The sequence below is a fragment of the Carcharodon carcharias genome, chromosome 3 (assembly GCF_017639515.1).
Source record: "Carcharodon carcharias isolate sCarCar2 chromosome 3, sCarCar2.pri, whole genome shotgun sequence".
Taxonomy (NCBI): Eukaryota; Metazoa; Chordata; class Chondrichthyes; order Lamniformes; family Lamnidae; genus Carcharodon; species Carcharodon carcharias.
In genome coordinates, this window is record NC_054469.1 from 133,171,755 (window position 1) to 133,188,260 (window position 16,506).

At 44.1% G+C, this 16,506-nt stretch overlaps 1 protein-coding gene across 1 annotated transcript in view; it reads left to right on the plus strand.

Moving 5' to 3' along the window:
- Window positions 1–16,506, plus strand: part of LOC121276042 (ATP-dependent translocase ABCB1-like) — a 102,893-nt gene that overhangs the window by 10,655 nt on the left and 75,732 nt on the right. The window contains 1 exon segment of the mRNA XM_041183988.1: window positions 9,814–10,017. Coding sequence (XP_041039922.1) covers window positions 9,814–10,017 — 204 coding nt within the window.

Consider the following 16,506-nt stretch of genomic DNA (forward strand, 5'->3'; position numbering starts at 1 on the left):
AGTCGTTGGGATGCATGACCTACGTACCTGGCATCACACCAGCACTGAAATTCATATACCATATTTCTCATTTGTGTGACAGACATAATGTTTTTCTGGCTTGACAGCAAAACCCTGTTGGTGGAGAATACTACTCATGTTTTGCTGCATAGTAGCAGTATTAAACAGCTAGCTTTACCTATTGCTCAAATTTTTGAGATACTTTACCCTTCCAGGGTAATCCGAGGTTGATTTGGACACTTTTCAGGCTGGGGGGTGGTGGCCTTAGGCTCATTCATAAGTTTGTGCAATATATAGCAAGAAATGATCTGATCGGTGTAACTATTATCCCACAGGATAGCTTTGATGTGCCCTGTTTCGGCAACAAGCTTGAACAGTGAGCAAATGGCTCGGGCCCTATTTATGAAATTGCTAGTAAAGCTAATCTTATGGCACATGGAACTATTGAGTCCCAGTGTGTATATTGACTAGTGAAGGTGGGCTTGTGGAAGACAGTAGTAGAGAACTCATTTTCAGATTTCTCAATCAGCATGTTGAAGAAAGGGAGCTCATTTGAATTTCTGCAAAGGATAGAGTCCATTGAGGTGTGTAAGGAAATTATTACATGCAACTGCAGCTTCAAGTTTAAAAAACATATCATCTATGTATTGGAAATATGCAAGTGGTAGGAATTTAGGGGGTCATTCCATCAAAGGCACATTTCTCACAGAAATTGACAATGATGTTTGTGAGAGCTGAGCCTAGAGGGGATCCCATGGCAACCTCATCTATTTGGGCACACATGGAATCATTAAAACTGAACTCAACTGTGTGATATGCTGATTTCCTAAGTTCAATGATTACTGATTCAGAAAATAGTGGGGCATCTAGATCACTATGATATGGAGATGCAGTGCAAATGTTTATGGCTTTTTTGAGCAGAACATTAATTAACAGACTAGCAAAGTCAAATAACCACACTGACACAGGATTACTTTCGATATGTAAGCCCTGTATAGTTTCGCAAAGGTGAAGAAATCCATCAGAGTGTATGTGGAAAACTTGCTCAACCTTTGGACCATTCCATGTTGTGCAGAACCAGTCAAAGATAAGAAAGGGCATATTTTTGTGTGCCTTGGGCAGCCCAGACAAACAGGGACACAGTGAACCATGAGGGCAATTCTTATCATATGCACCATCTGGCAGCTCGTTACCTTTATAAAAGCCCAGGAGGTATTTTTGTAACTTGCTTTTGAGCAGACCTGTATGGTTATGCTTAGCAGCAGGTCCAATGGATAGGAATTTGGACCCGCCATTAAGAACAGTGTGCATTTTGTTCACATGGGCGGTATTTTCCCAGAATTGCACTAAGTGCGGTAGCGGGCGAGTGAAATGGAGCCTTACCTGTCAATGAAAATGGCAGGTTTTCACGCCATATCTTCCAGAACCCGCCTCATTATGTATTCTTTCCCAGGAAACATACATTTTCGATGGCACACGGGCTCCCATTTGCCTACTCACCATAACCTCATCATGCTGGCCGCCATCTTTAAAAGCCAGCCACCAGCACTGCGCTCAACGCTCACCACCGCTGCCCAGGAGACCTGGCCAGCAAAGGAAAAAAGACCGCAGCCCTCTGCTTCAACGACGAGTCCCTCGAGCGACTGCTGGATGCCATGGAGGCCTGACAGGATTTGCTCCCCCCTGCTCTGGTCGCAGGATGGGCAGCAAATTCACCAACCCGGCTTGGGAGGCAGTAACAGCAGTGGTCAGTGCAAATACCCTGCAGAGTAGGACAGCCATCCAGTACCGTAAAAGGATAAATGATCTCCTCCATTCCGCCAGGGTCAGTCGCTCTTTTCATCACTCCCAACTCTCACTCACAAACCCATCACACACCCACAGGGCCCTCACTCACTGCCAGTGCAAGGGACATCAGCATTCATTCTCTCACACTCACCGTCATTGCCCTCATCCCGTCCATGGGAACACTCACCACCCACACAGGCCAGGCATACTTATCATCTGGCCCAGCAGGTATCTTGATACAGTCTTCTTATCTCTATCCATACAGGACAAATTGGCGCACAACAGGAGGGAAAGGTCCTAGACAGGTGGAGGGATGCCGGAGATCAAAGTTCTGACAACCATTTGAAAACAGAGCCATCCAGCTGGCTGAGACCAGGACTGGTCCTGTGCTGATGGTGAGGTCAGCGCTTCTCTACCAATTGAGGATCCAGCAGTACAACATCCATCAGACAACCATGCCGTGAGTGATGTGTCCTCTTTCACAGGCCACTGCCATGCACTAATTATCTCTCCTTGCTTTCGCAGGCACATCTGCCAAACAGCCAACAGAATCCATGACCCAAGGCCTTCAATCAAGCCCTGAAGAAACCTCTGAAGAGGAATCTGAAGGCACCGTCCCTGAAGTCCAGTCACAGCGCTCACCCACACCCTCCACCAGCGCAGAGACACATACCTCGGTGGGACCTAACTTTAGAGTAGCCTGGGGATCATAACCTGGTGAGCCCATTGCTTTTCCTGATACACAGCAGGTGGAGGCAGGGACTTCCTAGGTCCCTAGCACTCAAAGGACTGCTGGGAGCCAGAAAGTTACTGAGTATGAGTTAGATGTCGAGCCTCTGGATTCAGTCATGTCTCAGTTGCTGGAGCTGCAAAGGCAAGCTCGGGAACATCAGGAAAGGATATCTGCTGCACTCCTCAGATTGCAAGACACAACGGAGAGGTTTGTCTGTCTTCAGGCTGATTTGATAGCGCCAACATTGTAATGCACCGAGGTCAACACTGGTAGGATGGCAGCTGTCATGGAGACCTTGGTCCAGGATGTCAGTCCTGCACTGCTGTGTGGGCTTGACTCCATTGCTGATGCCATAGATGGCCTCCAACAGTGTGAGAGGGGTGCTGGGCAGCACAATCTCTCTCCAGCTACCCCCTTCATTCACGGAGCCAGCCAGGGACTCCAGGCACTCATAGGGCGGAGGATCAGCAGATGCACACTCAGGGGCTGTCCACCTGGATGACTCTTGGAGTGACCGGCCCATCCCAATCCCTTCTCCCTATGACCTCTGCAACTCCAGCTTTACAGGCCGAGGTGGGTGCCACTGCCACACAGCAGGACCCTGAAAGCAGGCCGGGGTTCTCCAAGTCATGGTCCTTCATCACAGACAGCAGTCTGCCTCTACCTCTGCTATGGATGTCAGGGGAGCACCAAGACATAGTGGCAGGGTTAGGAAAGTTAGGTAAAAGTAATTGCACAGCCAGGGCACAGGTGTGGATCACTTGTACATACTGTTCACTATTGTCAATAAACTCTTAAGAATGTCTGCCTGCCTTTGGTCTCTTGTTCTGATGAGCAGTGCTCTTGTCACTCAAATGTAGAACCTTTCTGCACAAGATAAAAGGCAGGTGTCTCAGTCAAGGTCCTCTTCCCTGTGCTCCCTGCAGCCTCAGACCAAAGTGATGGTCCAGCGTCACACTCCCTGGAAATATTACTGATGCCTGCACCTCGGAGGTGCTGGTCATTGCTGCCAGAAAGTAGTGAGCAGGCGCCACAGAGTTCTCTCTTACTCTCTGTGTGCTCTTAGCATCTTTAAGGTAGGGCTGGCCCCTATCAAACCAGCACCTGCGACCAATGATGCTGTCACCAGCTCCTGAAGGGCTGAGGTGCTGAAGGTGGATACAGCATCAGATGTGCCTAAAGTTTCATGGCTATGTCTTTGAGATGGCCCTGATCATGGAGCGCAAGTGAGCTGCCCTCGGCCAGACAGGAGTCAGACATTCTCAGAGGCCATGTGAAGATCTCTGGAGTGTCCTCATTGTGTGTTGTCATCACCCTTCTGCAATCGAGTGACTATTAGGGCCTCCACTGCATCTCCATGACATGAGCATTATAACAGAGGGTATTTGCACTGCCATAAGCCAGAGTGGAGTCAAACATTCACAGATGCAATGTGAGGAACTGTGGGGTCACCTCACTGCATGTCATTATCATTCACCACAAATCTGGCAGCTATGAGGGCCTCCCGAGCACACCTGCCTTGTCTAGCCAGTGCAAGAGCCTCATCCCCATCATTGTTACCACCGAGGACCCCCTCATTCTCATCCTCATCAGCGTCCTCCTCATCCGAGGAGTCTTCCAACTCCCCCATCCCCTCCTCAGCCAGTTCCTCTCCCCATTGCAGCGCCAGGTTATAAAGGGTGCAACAGATGACAACTATGCGTGAAACCCTCTGCGGACTGTATTGCAAGGCTCCATGAGACTGGACCATGCACCGGAACCACATCTTCAGCATCCCGATGGCCTGCTCCACCAAGTTGGGATCTGCTGCATAAGCCTCATTATAGTATCGTTTTGCTGCAGTCTGAGGCCGCTGCATGGGTGTCATCAGCCACAGCCTCTGCGGGTAGCCCTTGTCCCCAAGGAGCCAACCCTGCAGCCTCTGTGGACCCTGGAAGACTGCAGGGATCTGTGAGTGACTGAGGATGTCAGCGTCGTGCACGGTCCCTGGAAACTGTGCATACACCTGCAGGATGCGTTTCTGGTGGATGCATACCAGCTGCACATTCAGTAAGTGGAAGCTCTTGTGGTTGATGAAATCCACTGAGTGTAGCGAAGGAGACCTGAGCACCACATGAGTGCAGTCAGTTGCACCCTACACCTGTGGAAATCCCGAGATCTGGGAGAATCCAATGGCCTTTTCATTCTGGCTGTCCCAGTCCTGGACGAAATGCACAAAGTTGTGTGCCATGGAGAAGATGGCATCTGTGACCTCATGGATGCATTTGCAGGTGGCGGATTGTGAAATCCCACAGAGGTCACCTGTGGAGCCCTGAAAGGAGCCACTGGCATAGAAATTGAGCGTCATGGTCACTTTCACAGCTAGTGGCAGAGGATGCCCTCCATGTCCCCTTGGCACCAGGTCCTGCAATAACTGGCAGATGTGAGCCACCAGGTCCCTAGACATGCACAGTATCGGCGACACTGGTTCTCAGTCAGTTACAGGAATGGCAGGCAGCGTCTATAGACATTGGGTGTCACTAGGTGCCGACCAGCCATGGCTCGCTGTCGCTCCTGGGCAGCATGTGCAGGAACCCCTGCTGCCCCTTCTTCATGAGGTTTCTGCTCCTGCCTTTGCACAGCCAGGAGCCTCCGTCACTCTCTCCTCCATCTTCTACGGTCTCTGTAGGCCATCAGGTATACCATCAGCTAGGTCACCAGGATCAATGATCCTCATGTGGTCCTCCTGCAGCATGAAAGAGAGAGAGAGACGTGGTTACCATGGCTGTACTTAACATCTTTCCTGGCCCTGTGTGACCACCCTTTAACGTTTCCCGGAGAGAGTTGGTCACCCCTCGGATGGCCAGAGATGAGTGCGCTGCATGGCTGCCCTGTCAACCTGTGACATGGGGGACACTGGTGCAAACGGGGATGATGAGATTGCAAGGGGCTGTGAGCGCCTCCAGCCGTGACTGCTACATGGCCAGCGTTGGCGAGAAGATTGTACAACATGTGCAGCCCAACTGCTCTGCGGCCCAATAAAGCAGTGGCGGACCCGAAGACAGTGCTGGGGTGGTGGTGGTCTGGGCGGTGTAATGTATGGAGCACTTGGTGGCACTTTGGTGACTCTGTGTTGCTTGCATGGGCGGGCAGTCAAGGAGCCTGAACCCAATCATATCACTGTGGCTGCGCCTGATCTGTCTCAGTTGCAGAGACATGGTCAGTTTATACAGGTGTCCCTAATGCATGGCCACTTCCCTCACTTACCCTGCCCCCCTCCTCGATTGCCTGTGCGTGGGATGCAGCACCGGGGAGCACTTGACCCATCCCCTCCCCAAACAACACCCCACTGAAAACAGTCGCCTCCAAGACTAGCCAGGACTTGTCCCCAAACACAGCCCCACCCTCCCTCAGCAGTCGCCTCCGAGTCTGGCCAGCACTTGCTGGACCCCCCCCCCCCCCCCCCCCCCCCCCGCCCCACACCACCCCCACCCTCAGCAGTTGCCTCCAGGGCCAGACATCAGTTGCTCCTGCTCCCCCCCTGAGGCCTGTAAACAATGGGCGAGCTGTGGAGAACGCTGCTGCTTACTCACCTCAGTTCCCCCAAAGTGAAGGCTGCCAAGTGCATGTCACCTGCGTGCTGAGGTGTAGCCAAATTTAGCTATATCTACTGAAACTCATCAGGAAACAAGGCACAAGTAGGAAATTACCACCCAGAATATTGATAGTGCTTATACAAGATAATAATTTACAGTGAAACAACTCAAAAAACAGAATTCTATCACTATCCATTCATAATCTGTTGACATACAAAGGGGCCGATAGAGACACGATCAATGTTCATGTCATTTCTATGTACCTTTATACACAACAAGAATGGGAGTATATGGCAAAGCATAAAACATTAATATCATCTGATCACACAATAAAATAAATGTAATTACATTACATGCATAATATTCCTTATTCTTGATATGATCATATGTACGTTTGGCGTCAATTATTATTACAGCACCCAGCTCAAATAATTTTAAAAATGACATCACTCATTGAATAATATATTTCTATTACATGAATTTAATAACTTTTATTTATTACATGTTGACTTGAAAGTATCTCAGTGGGGCCAAATGACAGGAAGAATCAATTTCAATAGAAAATAGTACAACATCCTTTAGGGAAGGATATTTGCTGTCCTTACCCGGACTGGCCTACCTGTGACTGCAGACCTACAGCAATGTGATTGAATCTTAACTGCACTCTAAACAAGGGCAATTAGGGATGGGCAATAAATGCTGGCTTAGCCAGCGATGCCCACATCCCAAGAATGATTTTTTAAAAATGGGCATTGTTTTCTCATATCTGGGCTTAATTACCTCTGAGCACTATTATTGACAATATTATTTTAACACAGTTATGAATCTGACTACCTTAAAATAGTGTTACGGCCAGGATGGGAGGAGTGCGCAGCTTATGTAACCTCACTAGTCCACAGGTTGAACCATTAGTTTAAATGCTTAATTCACTTACCAAAATGGCCAATTTACCTTTGTGACTGTTAGAACCAGAATAAAAGGGACTTTAACCAAGCTTCTTTCAATAAACTCAGGATGATTGATTTATTATAAAACAAAACTTATTTTTTAAAACAAGTTGCAAGAACTAGTTAACATACAATTTATAATCTGGAACTATAACTATCTATCTCTTTTAAAATTCCCCAGCATGCACGCGTGCATATACACATACACATGTACACACACGTGCGCGCACACACACACACATATATATATTTATATATATATATATATATACAAAGGACCAAAAAAAAGGGTCTCTGCAGAGATAAGCAGTTGAAGAATAAAATCTTATAAAAAGGATAAGGTTCACAGGATTTTGATGCTGTTGATCTGATGCTCCCTTGTGCGAGGATAGGCGCTCGTCCCAGTAGATGTCTGGACATTCTCAGCATGGATGAAAATAGAGCCAGATCAATCCTTCTTGTTTCAGCCTCAGACACGTTCCACTGGGATTAAGATTCTTAGCTGGATATTGAATTTCAAGAGAAGCAATGGGAGTGTGAACTGGGTAACATCTCCCCTTCTCAGTTCATTGCCAGCTGAGTTCAAAACTACAAATGCAAAACATAAAGCTCTTCCATGAGGTGATTTCCAGTAAATCACCAGGCCTTTGCCTTTATAACAGTTCTTTTTTCCACCAATTAAAGTGATTGCATTTCAAATAAACAAATAGCTCGCCTCCACAATTGCCATGTTGGTCATTTAGCTGATGTCATGTGATTTCTTGGAAAAGGCAAGCTTGCAACAGTCCAAGATCAACTCGTGACCTTTTAAAAAAAAAATCCAAGTCAGCTCCTAAGTGTCCAAATAAAGCAATGTCCTTCCAAATTTTAAAAGACAATATAGTCCTTGTAGATATGGTTCTAATAATAGAAGTAACAGGGACATATGAAAACACAACACAATTGTGTTAAAAATAAGCAACAGAGGAAATTTAACCCAGCAGTGATTTGTTGTGATCAGGGAAATATGAAGATGTTGAGTGAGTTGGCATTGGGATTTTTAACCCACAAAATGGAGGGGTTTGGTTTGAGTGGGATATAAAAAATTAAAAAGCACCAGACATGACCCCAACCTGCTTCCAACCCATCCACTTCTGTATTTAGCTGAGGCAATCCACCCTCAGGAGTAGGTTAACCATTTAAAGATTATAGTGAGGTGGTATGCCTCAGATTTAATCTCCATTTTAAAGTTTTGTTTCTGATCTGCCCCTGGTTCCACTGATTGTCTCCACTGTTCCCCCCACCCCACCCTAGCCCCAACATTGATCAGTTTTCAGTTCCTTTGATTTGTCTCCAAACCCAATTGTGCCTGACTCTATGATCAATCCATGGCCACTGACTCATGATGCCTCCCTTCTTTCTCTTTACTCAATGGTTGTGGACTTCCCACCCAACAGCCATCCCAGGACTCAACCTGTCTGACTGTGGCTGGCAACCAGAAACAACTAATGCAATCAGGTGTTGACATCAATTTTGGCAGGACCTGAATCTACTGAAAAACAGCACCCCCTGTTCCCTCCTCACCTCCCATTTAATATTGATACCAGAATAAAAAGAAAAGTCATTAGGGGTCAAAATTACAGAAGGCTGTGTTGTGACATGGTAGATGATGTGTGCCAGGCAGACCAAATCCATGAGGGAAACTTGGTCTTGCTATCACAACGGTTTTGCAATTTGTATTTATTACGACATGTGTGCACTGAATTCAGAGGTAATCCAGAGATGATGAGGCCAGATGGACATGTGAGGGTATGTGTGTGAAAATGGGTGGTGATGTCCCTTGAGCTGGTAGTGAGTGAGATACCATTGAATGTGTGATGGGCTTGAGCGCATGAGTCTAGAGTGATTAGATGGATGCCATAGCCTGGCTGCATGGATGAGATCATTTATCCTCTATCTGTATTGGATGTTGAACCTCTTCTATTCAACATTGGTACTGATCACCACTGCCATCACCAAGCCAGAGCTTGCGTAGAGGACATCACAGCGGGCCTCCATGGTGTCCAAAAGATACTCGAAGGCTGCAATCCTCTTGCCTTTTGGGGCCATGCAGTCCTGAGCTGGAAGCACTGAGCACGGCTGTACTTTAAATGTGGTGCCTGGCGTGATGAAGCGGCGTGGCAGGCCAATTGGATCCTGCCCACCATTGAAAATGGCATGTATCCCAGGAATGTGTCAGGTTTGGGATGATATGGAGTGCAAAGCCACCATTGCAGCCAGTGAGTAAAACGTCGTTTTATCTGCCTGCTACCGCACAGTGCAAATCTGGGACAATTCCGCCATTCCTTTCAGTTTCAGTAATACTTTTTTATTACATGATACTCCACTTCACTTCTTCCTATTACTCCACCTAGAGCTAACCTGTTGGTTAATTTCCATTTCTATGTTCCCATCTCCTGACACCACTGATCCCGGGTACTTGATACTACTTGTTTTCTCCAAGTCTTCACCCATAATCTTTACACCTTCACTCTGATCCTCTTCCCTAGGCTCAAACTGACAAGTTCTAACCCAGAGAAAAACAATTAACTACTAAAAGCCAGGAAAAGGATGTAAAACAAATAAATTAGTAGTTTATTAATTAGTCAGCAACTGACTAATTTTTTGATATCAGGCAAGTAAAATGTATTGAAATAAGTTAAATGCATAATGGAAGCTAATTATATTGGCAACTGCTGAATTAGCTGCATAGAAAATGTCAACTTATAAATGTCTTCATCTGCACATTTAGATTATTGTCGATGGGCATGATATCCGTAATCCGAACGTGAAGTGGCTGAGACAACACATTGGCTTTGTTAACCAGGAACCAGTACTATTTTCCACAACAATTGCTGAAAACATATGCTGTGGCCGAGAGGATGTGACTGATGGAGAGATTGAGCAAGCAGCATGGGAAGCGAATGCTTATGACTTTATAGCAACGTTTCCTGATGTAAGTAACACTTTGAATTTGATAAAACCACAAACTCTGCTTACCTTGTTTCTGTTTTGGAGTGAGAAAGTCTCTTTAGAAAATGTTTTTTATGTTCTATCCCTCCCCGGTCTAAGCTACATCCATTCTTATGAGTTAGAAAAGTGGCCTGGACACAGTTCCCACCAGTGCTATCCAGCCACCAGGTGCAAAGGAGATGTCTTGTATGCCTTTGGCTGAAAGTTAACCTCCTCCCCTGTAGAGAAACATTTACCCTCTCCTTGGCATATTCTCATGCCAGCCAGACCAGATTGTTAAATCTATAATTGGTGGATAGTGAGCCACCCGTAATGTAGAGGGGGTAATTTTCACATTGACCTTTGATGGAAATGAAACTTTTCAGGCTTTATAATGGGCAGGAAATCCATTCTGCCAGCTTACCATTGAAGCACTGCAGATGAAAGTGAACTCTGGAGACTTGTGAACATTTATTTGCGAAGAGGGGAGGCGTTCCTTTAAGTTGATCAGATATGTTCAAAAAAATCTCTCTCACAATAACATTGGAAGATCTAAATGGTGTATGCATTAAATGATTAATAAATTAGTGGTGCTTCATATTTCATATTATCCTAAATGATATACTTGATAATGATATATAGTGCACCGTTGTAATAATTCACTATTATCACAATAGTTTTGTGACAATACAGACATTGATGTAGTCTGATCAATATGAATGAAACAATTTTAAAACCCACTGCCCGCTGGACATACTCAGCTATGGCATTATCCCATTATCTGTTTTAACCACTCCATTATTGTGTTTTCAGCTGCCTTGGCCTGATTTGGAATTCCTTCCCTGAACCTTTCTGCTTCTCTACTTCTCTCTATTTTTAAGATGTTCTTTAAAACCTAACTCTTTGACCAAACTTTTGGACATCTGTCCTGATAATGTCAAATATCTTTTTATTGTTAATGCTCTTTTGAAGTACCTTGGAATTTTTTTTCTGTTAAAGGTAGTATATAAATGCTAGCTGCAGTTTTTATTCTTATTGGGTGAAAAACTATTACACTGTAGTTAAAAGGCTGAGCTGGCTGAAAGAAGTAGCACTATTAATATAAATGGTTGAAATCCTGATTTAGCCATACTCACTAAGTAACTTCTCACTTATCCTATAAAGAAGAATGTTGGTTTGCATAAAAATCAGTGTCTCGCTGTAATTATTGTAAAGCCCATGTATCTTTAGTAGCTGCTAAAATGACTCGTAGTGGCTTCCGTTAAGGTGCTGCTCAGTTACTTGAGAAGTGCAGATCTACTACAGTTCTACAATTTCACGCAAATTAGTATATTTCAGTGTTTTAAACAGAATATAGAAATTACTGGAAATATTTAATTTTGCTTCAACGCAGCCAAACTCACATTGGACAGTGTTCATTGGTCGTTTAATTGTCAAGGGACAGATTTTGTTGTGAATGGCAAACAAGGAACACCAGCTGTTTAGCACACCTGCACTTGTCCATAGACTTTTCATGGGGTTTTGCAGGATACTGTCAGCTTGTTATGACCGAGCAGTTGATAAAGCTGAGTTATTTTTAAAAATCCCAGAAGGAAACTTTAAACAACTACCACAATCTAAAATTTTAAGTGTTATGTTTGAGATGCAACTCTAAATTCAGGAATCAGACTACCAGTTCTAGAAAGGTTTTATATTAAGCTAAATGAAACATTTTATTAATTTACTCAAGTTAAATATATATGCATGGCTACAAAATAATACAATCATAATGTTTAACAAATTCCCAAACTAATCTCCATTAAGGCAATTGCAGACACCAGGCAAAGCATTTTCACCTTATGAATTCAAAATGAGGTTCTCTTCAGTTTGGTTCCTGTGGAGATAGTTGAAGACTTACAGTTGCTTTTGATCTCACATTGCCTCTGCTCTACACACACAACACTGCTGAAGTTATACCCAGCATCACTCATTGAATGTAAATTCTCATTGTATCACCAGCCTCTTTGAACTCCACCTTTTAACAATAAAACTACTTTCATAGTACCAATTTTATTAGTGATATAAACATATGGCTTGGTATCTGTTAGCTAGGTGGTAGTTTACACCCCACTTCTCCACTTCTTGAATGCTCTATTCAAAAAATGCAAATACACTCTATCTCTCTTATATATCAAAATTAGTACACATCAAAGCACCCAGGCTAGCTGCTTTAATCCAATTAAGACACACACACAGACCAAACCTCTATTTTAAAGTAAAAATATTTTCCAATAATATGATATACATTAATAGCTTCATGACACAGCTAGAGATCCAAATAGTGCTATGCACATATCCACCAGTCAAAATTTACTTTGTTTTACTCTTTCAATATAAATTTGCCTAACAAAAACAAAAATTGCTGGAAAACCTCAGCAGGTCTGAGAGCATCTGTGGAGAGAAAGACAGAATTAATATTTCAAGTCTGTATTATTCTTCTTCAGAACTAAAGAGAAGTAGAAATGTGGTGAAATATATACTGTTTAAGGAGAATGGGACAGGTGATGCTGGATAGGAAGCCAGTGATAGGTGGAGGCAAAGGAGAAATTGCAAAAGGTGTCATAAACAAACAACTGAGGGGGTGTTGATGGTGGTGATACTGGCTAAAGCAGGTGCTAATGGTGACATTAAAAGTAGAAAGCAGGATGAGCAAGTGACAGATGGCCCTAGTGGGGGGTGGGATGGGTGAAGGGGACGGTGAGGGAGAAAATATCAAAATAGGCTAAAAGGTGGGGATAAAACAAAGATGAATGGAAATAAATTTTTAAACTAATGATAGAAATAGGTGGGAAAAAAATATAAATTCAAAAATAAATATTTGCAAAAAGGGGATCAAAAAGGGGTGAGGATGGAGGAGAGAGCTCATGATCTAAAGTTGTTGAACTCAATGTTAAGTCCGGAAGGCTGTAAAGTGCCTAGTCAGAAGATGAGGTGCTGTTCCTCCAGTATGCGTTGCGCTTCACTGGAACATTGCAGCATGCCAAGAATGGATATGTGCGCATGAGAGCAGGGTGGTGTGTTGAAATGGCAAATGACAGGAACGTCTGGGTCACGCTTGCGGACAGACGGTAGGTGTTCCACAAAGTGGTCACCCAGCCTGCGTTTGGTCTCTGCAATGTAGAGGAGACCGCATTGGAATGCAGTAGACCAAATTAAGGGAAGTGCATTCACTTGAAAAAACTGTTTGGGCCCTTGGGCGGTGAGGAGGGGAGAAGTAAAGGGGCAGGTGTTGTACCTTCTGCGATTGCATGGGAAGGTACCGGGAGGGGGTTGAGGTGTAGGGGGTGATGGAGGAGTGGACCAGGGTGTCCCAGAGGGAACGGTCCCTATGGAATGCTGACAGAGGGGGTGAAGGGAAGATGTGTTTGGTGGTGACATCATGCTGGAGTTGGCGGAAATGGTGGAGGATGATCCTTTGAATGTGGGGGCTGGAGGGGGAAAAGTGAGGGCAAGGGGCAGCCTATCATGGTTCTGGGAGGGAGAGAAAGGTGTGAGGGCAGAGATGTGGGAGATGGGTCAGACACGATTGAGGGCCCTGTCAACAACTGTGGGTGGGAAACCTCGGTTAAGGAAGAAGGAAGACATGTCTGAAGCACTGTTTTGGAAATGGCATCATCAGAACAGATGCAACAGAGGCGAAGGAACTGAGAGAATGGGAAGGAGTCCTTACAGGAAGCAGGGTGTGAGGAGTTGTAGTTGAAGTAGGTGTGGGAGTCGGTGAGCTTGTAATGAATATTGGTGGACAGTCTATCACCAGAAATTGAGACATAAATTTGCCTAGGCTGTTTTCTCATATTCCTAAATTCCTGCCTGTATGCTTCAGGAACCAACTCATTTGCGCTCAAAATAGCTTTTCTCACCACATCATAATTCAATGACATTTCTTCTGAAAGCAAAGCATATGCCTCAAGCACCCTACCTATCAACTTAGACTGTAATAATAACGTCCAGTTATCCTATGACAATTCCATCTGTTTAGTTAGCTTCTCAAATGAAATAAAGAATGCTTCAATATCTTTCTCCTCAAATTTTGGAAGAGTTTGTACAAGTTTAAACATATCACCACTGGGTTCTACTCTAGAGATAAATCCTTCGTCACCTACTGACAGCTTTTTTCTAACCACCAAAATTTTTAGTTGGAACTTTCTCTCTCTCTCTTCCTTTTACCTCTTTCTCCATCTTTGCAATTTCTAATTGTCTTTTAAAAAACATTTTCTGTCCTTTGCTTCTAATTCAAGCTTTTTCATTTACCACTGAAGTTTCACGACCTCCAGCTGCTGTGACTCACTAGTGTCAGGTTTAACTTCCAACTGTAGATGCTGTGCTATACTTTTAACTATATCTGATTTCCTAACCCCCGCAGGTAACCCCAATTTTTACTTATCTGCCAACTCTGTTAACTTACTTTTGGTTACTTTCTCCAACCCAATCAGAGTTATCGTTTCTATGCCCAGACAAGTCTTAGCCATTGCCAAAGCCACCTTGCAGTCTCACTACTTCTAAAATACGTCACCAACTCCTGAATTCAAAGTGCCTCTCATACTCGTAAACTTAAGAATCACCAATTCCTGACCACTCAACGAATTAGGAATATAATTTATCCCGGCAAGAGCCCCCAATTGTTATGACCGAGCAGTTGGTAAAGCTGAATTATTTTTAGAAATCCCAGAGGGAAACTTTAAACAACTGCCATATCCAATAATTTTAATTGTTATGTTTGAGATGCAACTCTAAATGTAGGAATCATACCACCAGTTCTTGAGAGGTTTTAAATTAAGCTAAATAAAACATTTCATTAATTTACACAAGTTAAATATATACAAAATACTACAATCATAACTTTTAACAAATTCCCAAACTAATCTCCATTAAGGCAACAGCAACCCATAGACTTAACCAGAAACCAGGGAAAGCATTTTCACCTTACGAATTCAAAATGAGGTTCTTTTCACTTTGGTTCCTATGGAGACAGTTGGAGACTTACAGTTGCTTTTGCTGTCAAGTTGCTTCTGCTCTACACACACAAAACTGCTGAAGTTATATCTTGCACCACTCATTGAATGTAAATTCTCATTGTATCACCAACCTCTTTGAACTCCACCATTTAACAATAAAACCCCTTTCATAGTACCAATTTTATTAGTAATATAAATATATTGCTTGGTATCTGCTAGCTGGTTGGTAGTTTTCACCCCACGCCTTGAATGCTCTATTCAAAAAACGCAAATACACTCTATCTTTCTTATATATCAAAACTAGTACACATCAAAGCATCCAGACCAGCTGGCTTTAACCCAGTTAAGACACACACTGACTAAATCTCTATTTTAAAAGAAAAATATTTTCAAATAATATTATAAACATTAATAGCTTCATGACACAGCTAGAAATCCAAATAGTGCAATGCCCTCTGGGACCTGTGTAAACAAGGCAACCAACAGTGTATAACCCAAGCCATTCAGATTGGAGAATCATTAATAAGCCTCACAGTGTCTGAACTAGTGTCAGTTAGAGTATTAAATTCATTGTCAATTTAGGTATACAAAATGAAATAAAGAGAGGGAAGGAAAGATTTGATAAAGAAAGAGACAGAGAGATAATAGACAGGAAGAAAAAAATGAAAAAAGAGGTGCCTTCCACAAGAACATGTTATATTGATGGTGAGGCATCACTGATGCTGGAAATGACTTGAGAACGGACACACTGCGGTGAGATGGATACACACATCGAACAAAGGCACATGATAGTGATATCTGCGATAAATAGAAGGAGAGACCATGATGTTACTCCTGATTCAATATAACGCAGCTCAGCATAAAGAGAAGGCTTACACAAGAGGAGATGTGAAATGTATGTCTTCCTATTTACAATGGTGAGAAGTATATACGTGTGGTGAACACCCATGCCACCATTGTGCTGCTAATATTACTTGACCTTTTTAACCCTACCACTACATTTTGGTGTATCCTCGAGATCCACAGCCTGCTGATTGCTATGCCCTGTTGAAGGTGATGACTTTGTCAGGCATATTCTGGAGGGCCAAGATCTGGAGGGCCCACCCCTCTTTGGATCTCCTGCTGTGGGGTTAGTGCACCCTCCTCGGCCTGTGGAGCTGGAGGTGATGAGGCCACAGATGGAGGAGATTGGGATCAGTTGGACACTCCCAGATTCACCTGGGTGGAAGGCAATGGAGTATCCAGCTCCTGGTCCTCATCCCTATGAGTCCCCGAGGGACCCTGGCTGATTCTTTGAGGAGAAGGGGCAGCTAGAGTGAGATTGAGGTGCCCTGGCCCCCTCTCAAGTAGCCACTGCCGGATGTCACCAATGCCTACAGCAATGGAACTGCGGCAACAGCAAATGCGCTATGTCCTGGACCAAGGTCTCCATAGTGGCTCCCATCGTACCAGTGTTGAACTCGGTTCACTGGCATGTAGACGCTATAACCTCAGACTGA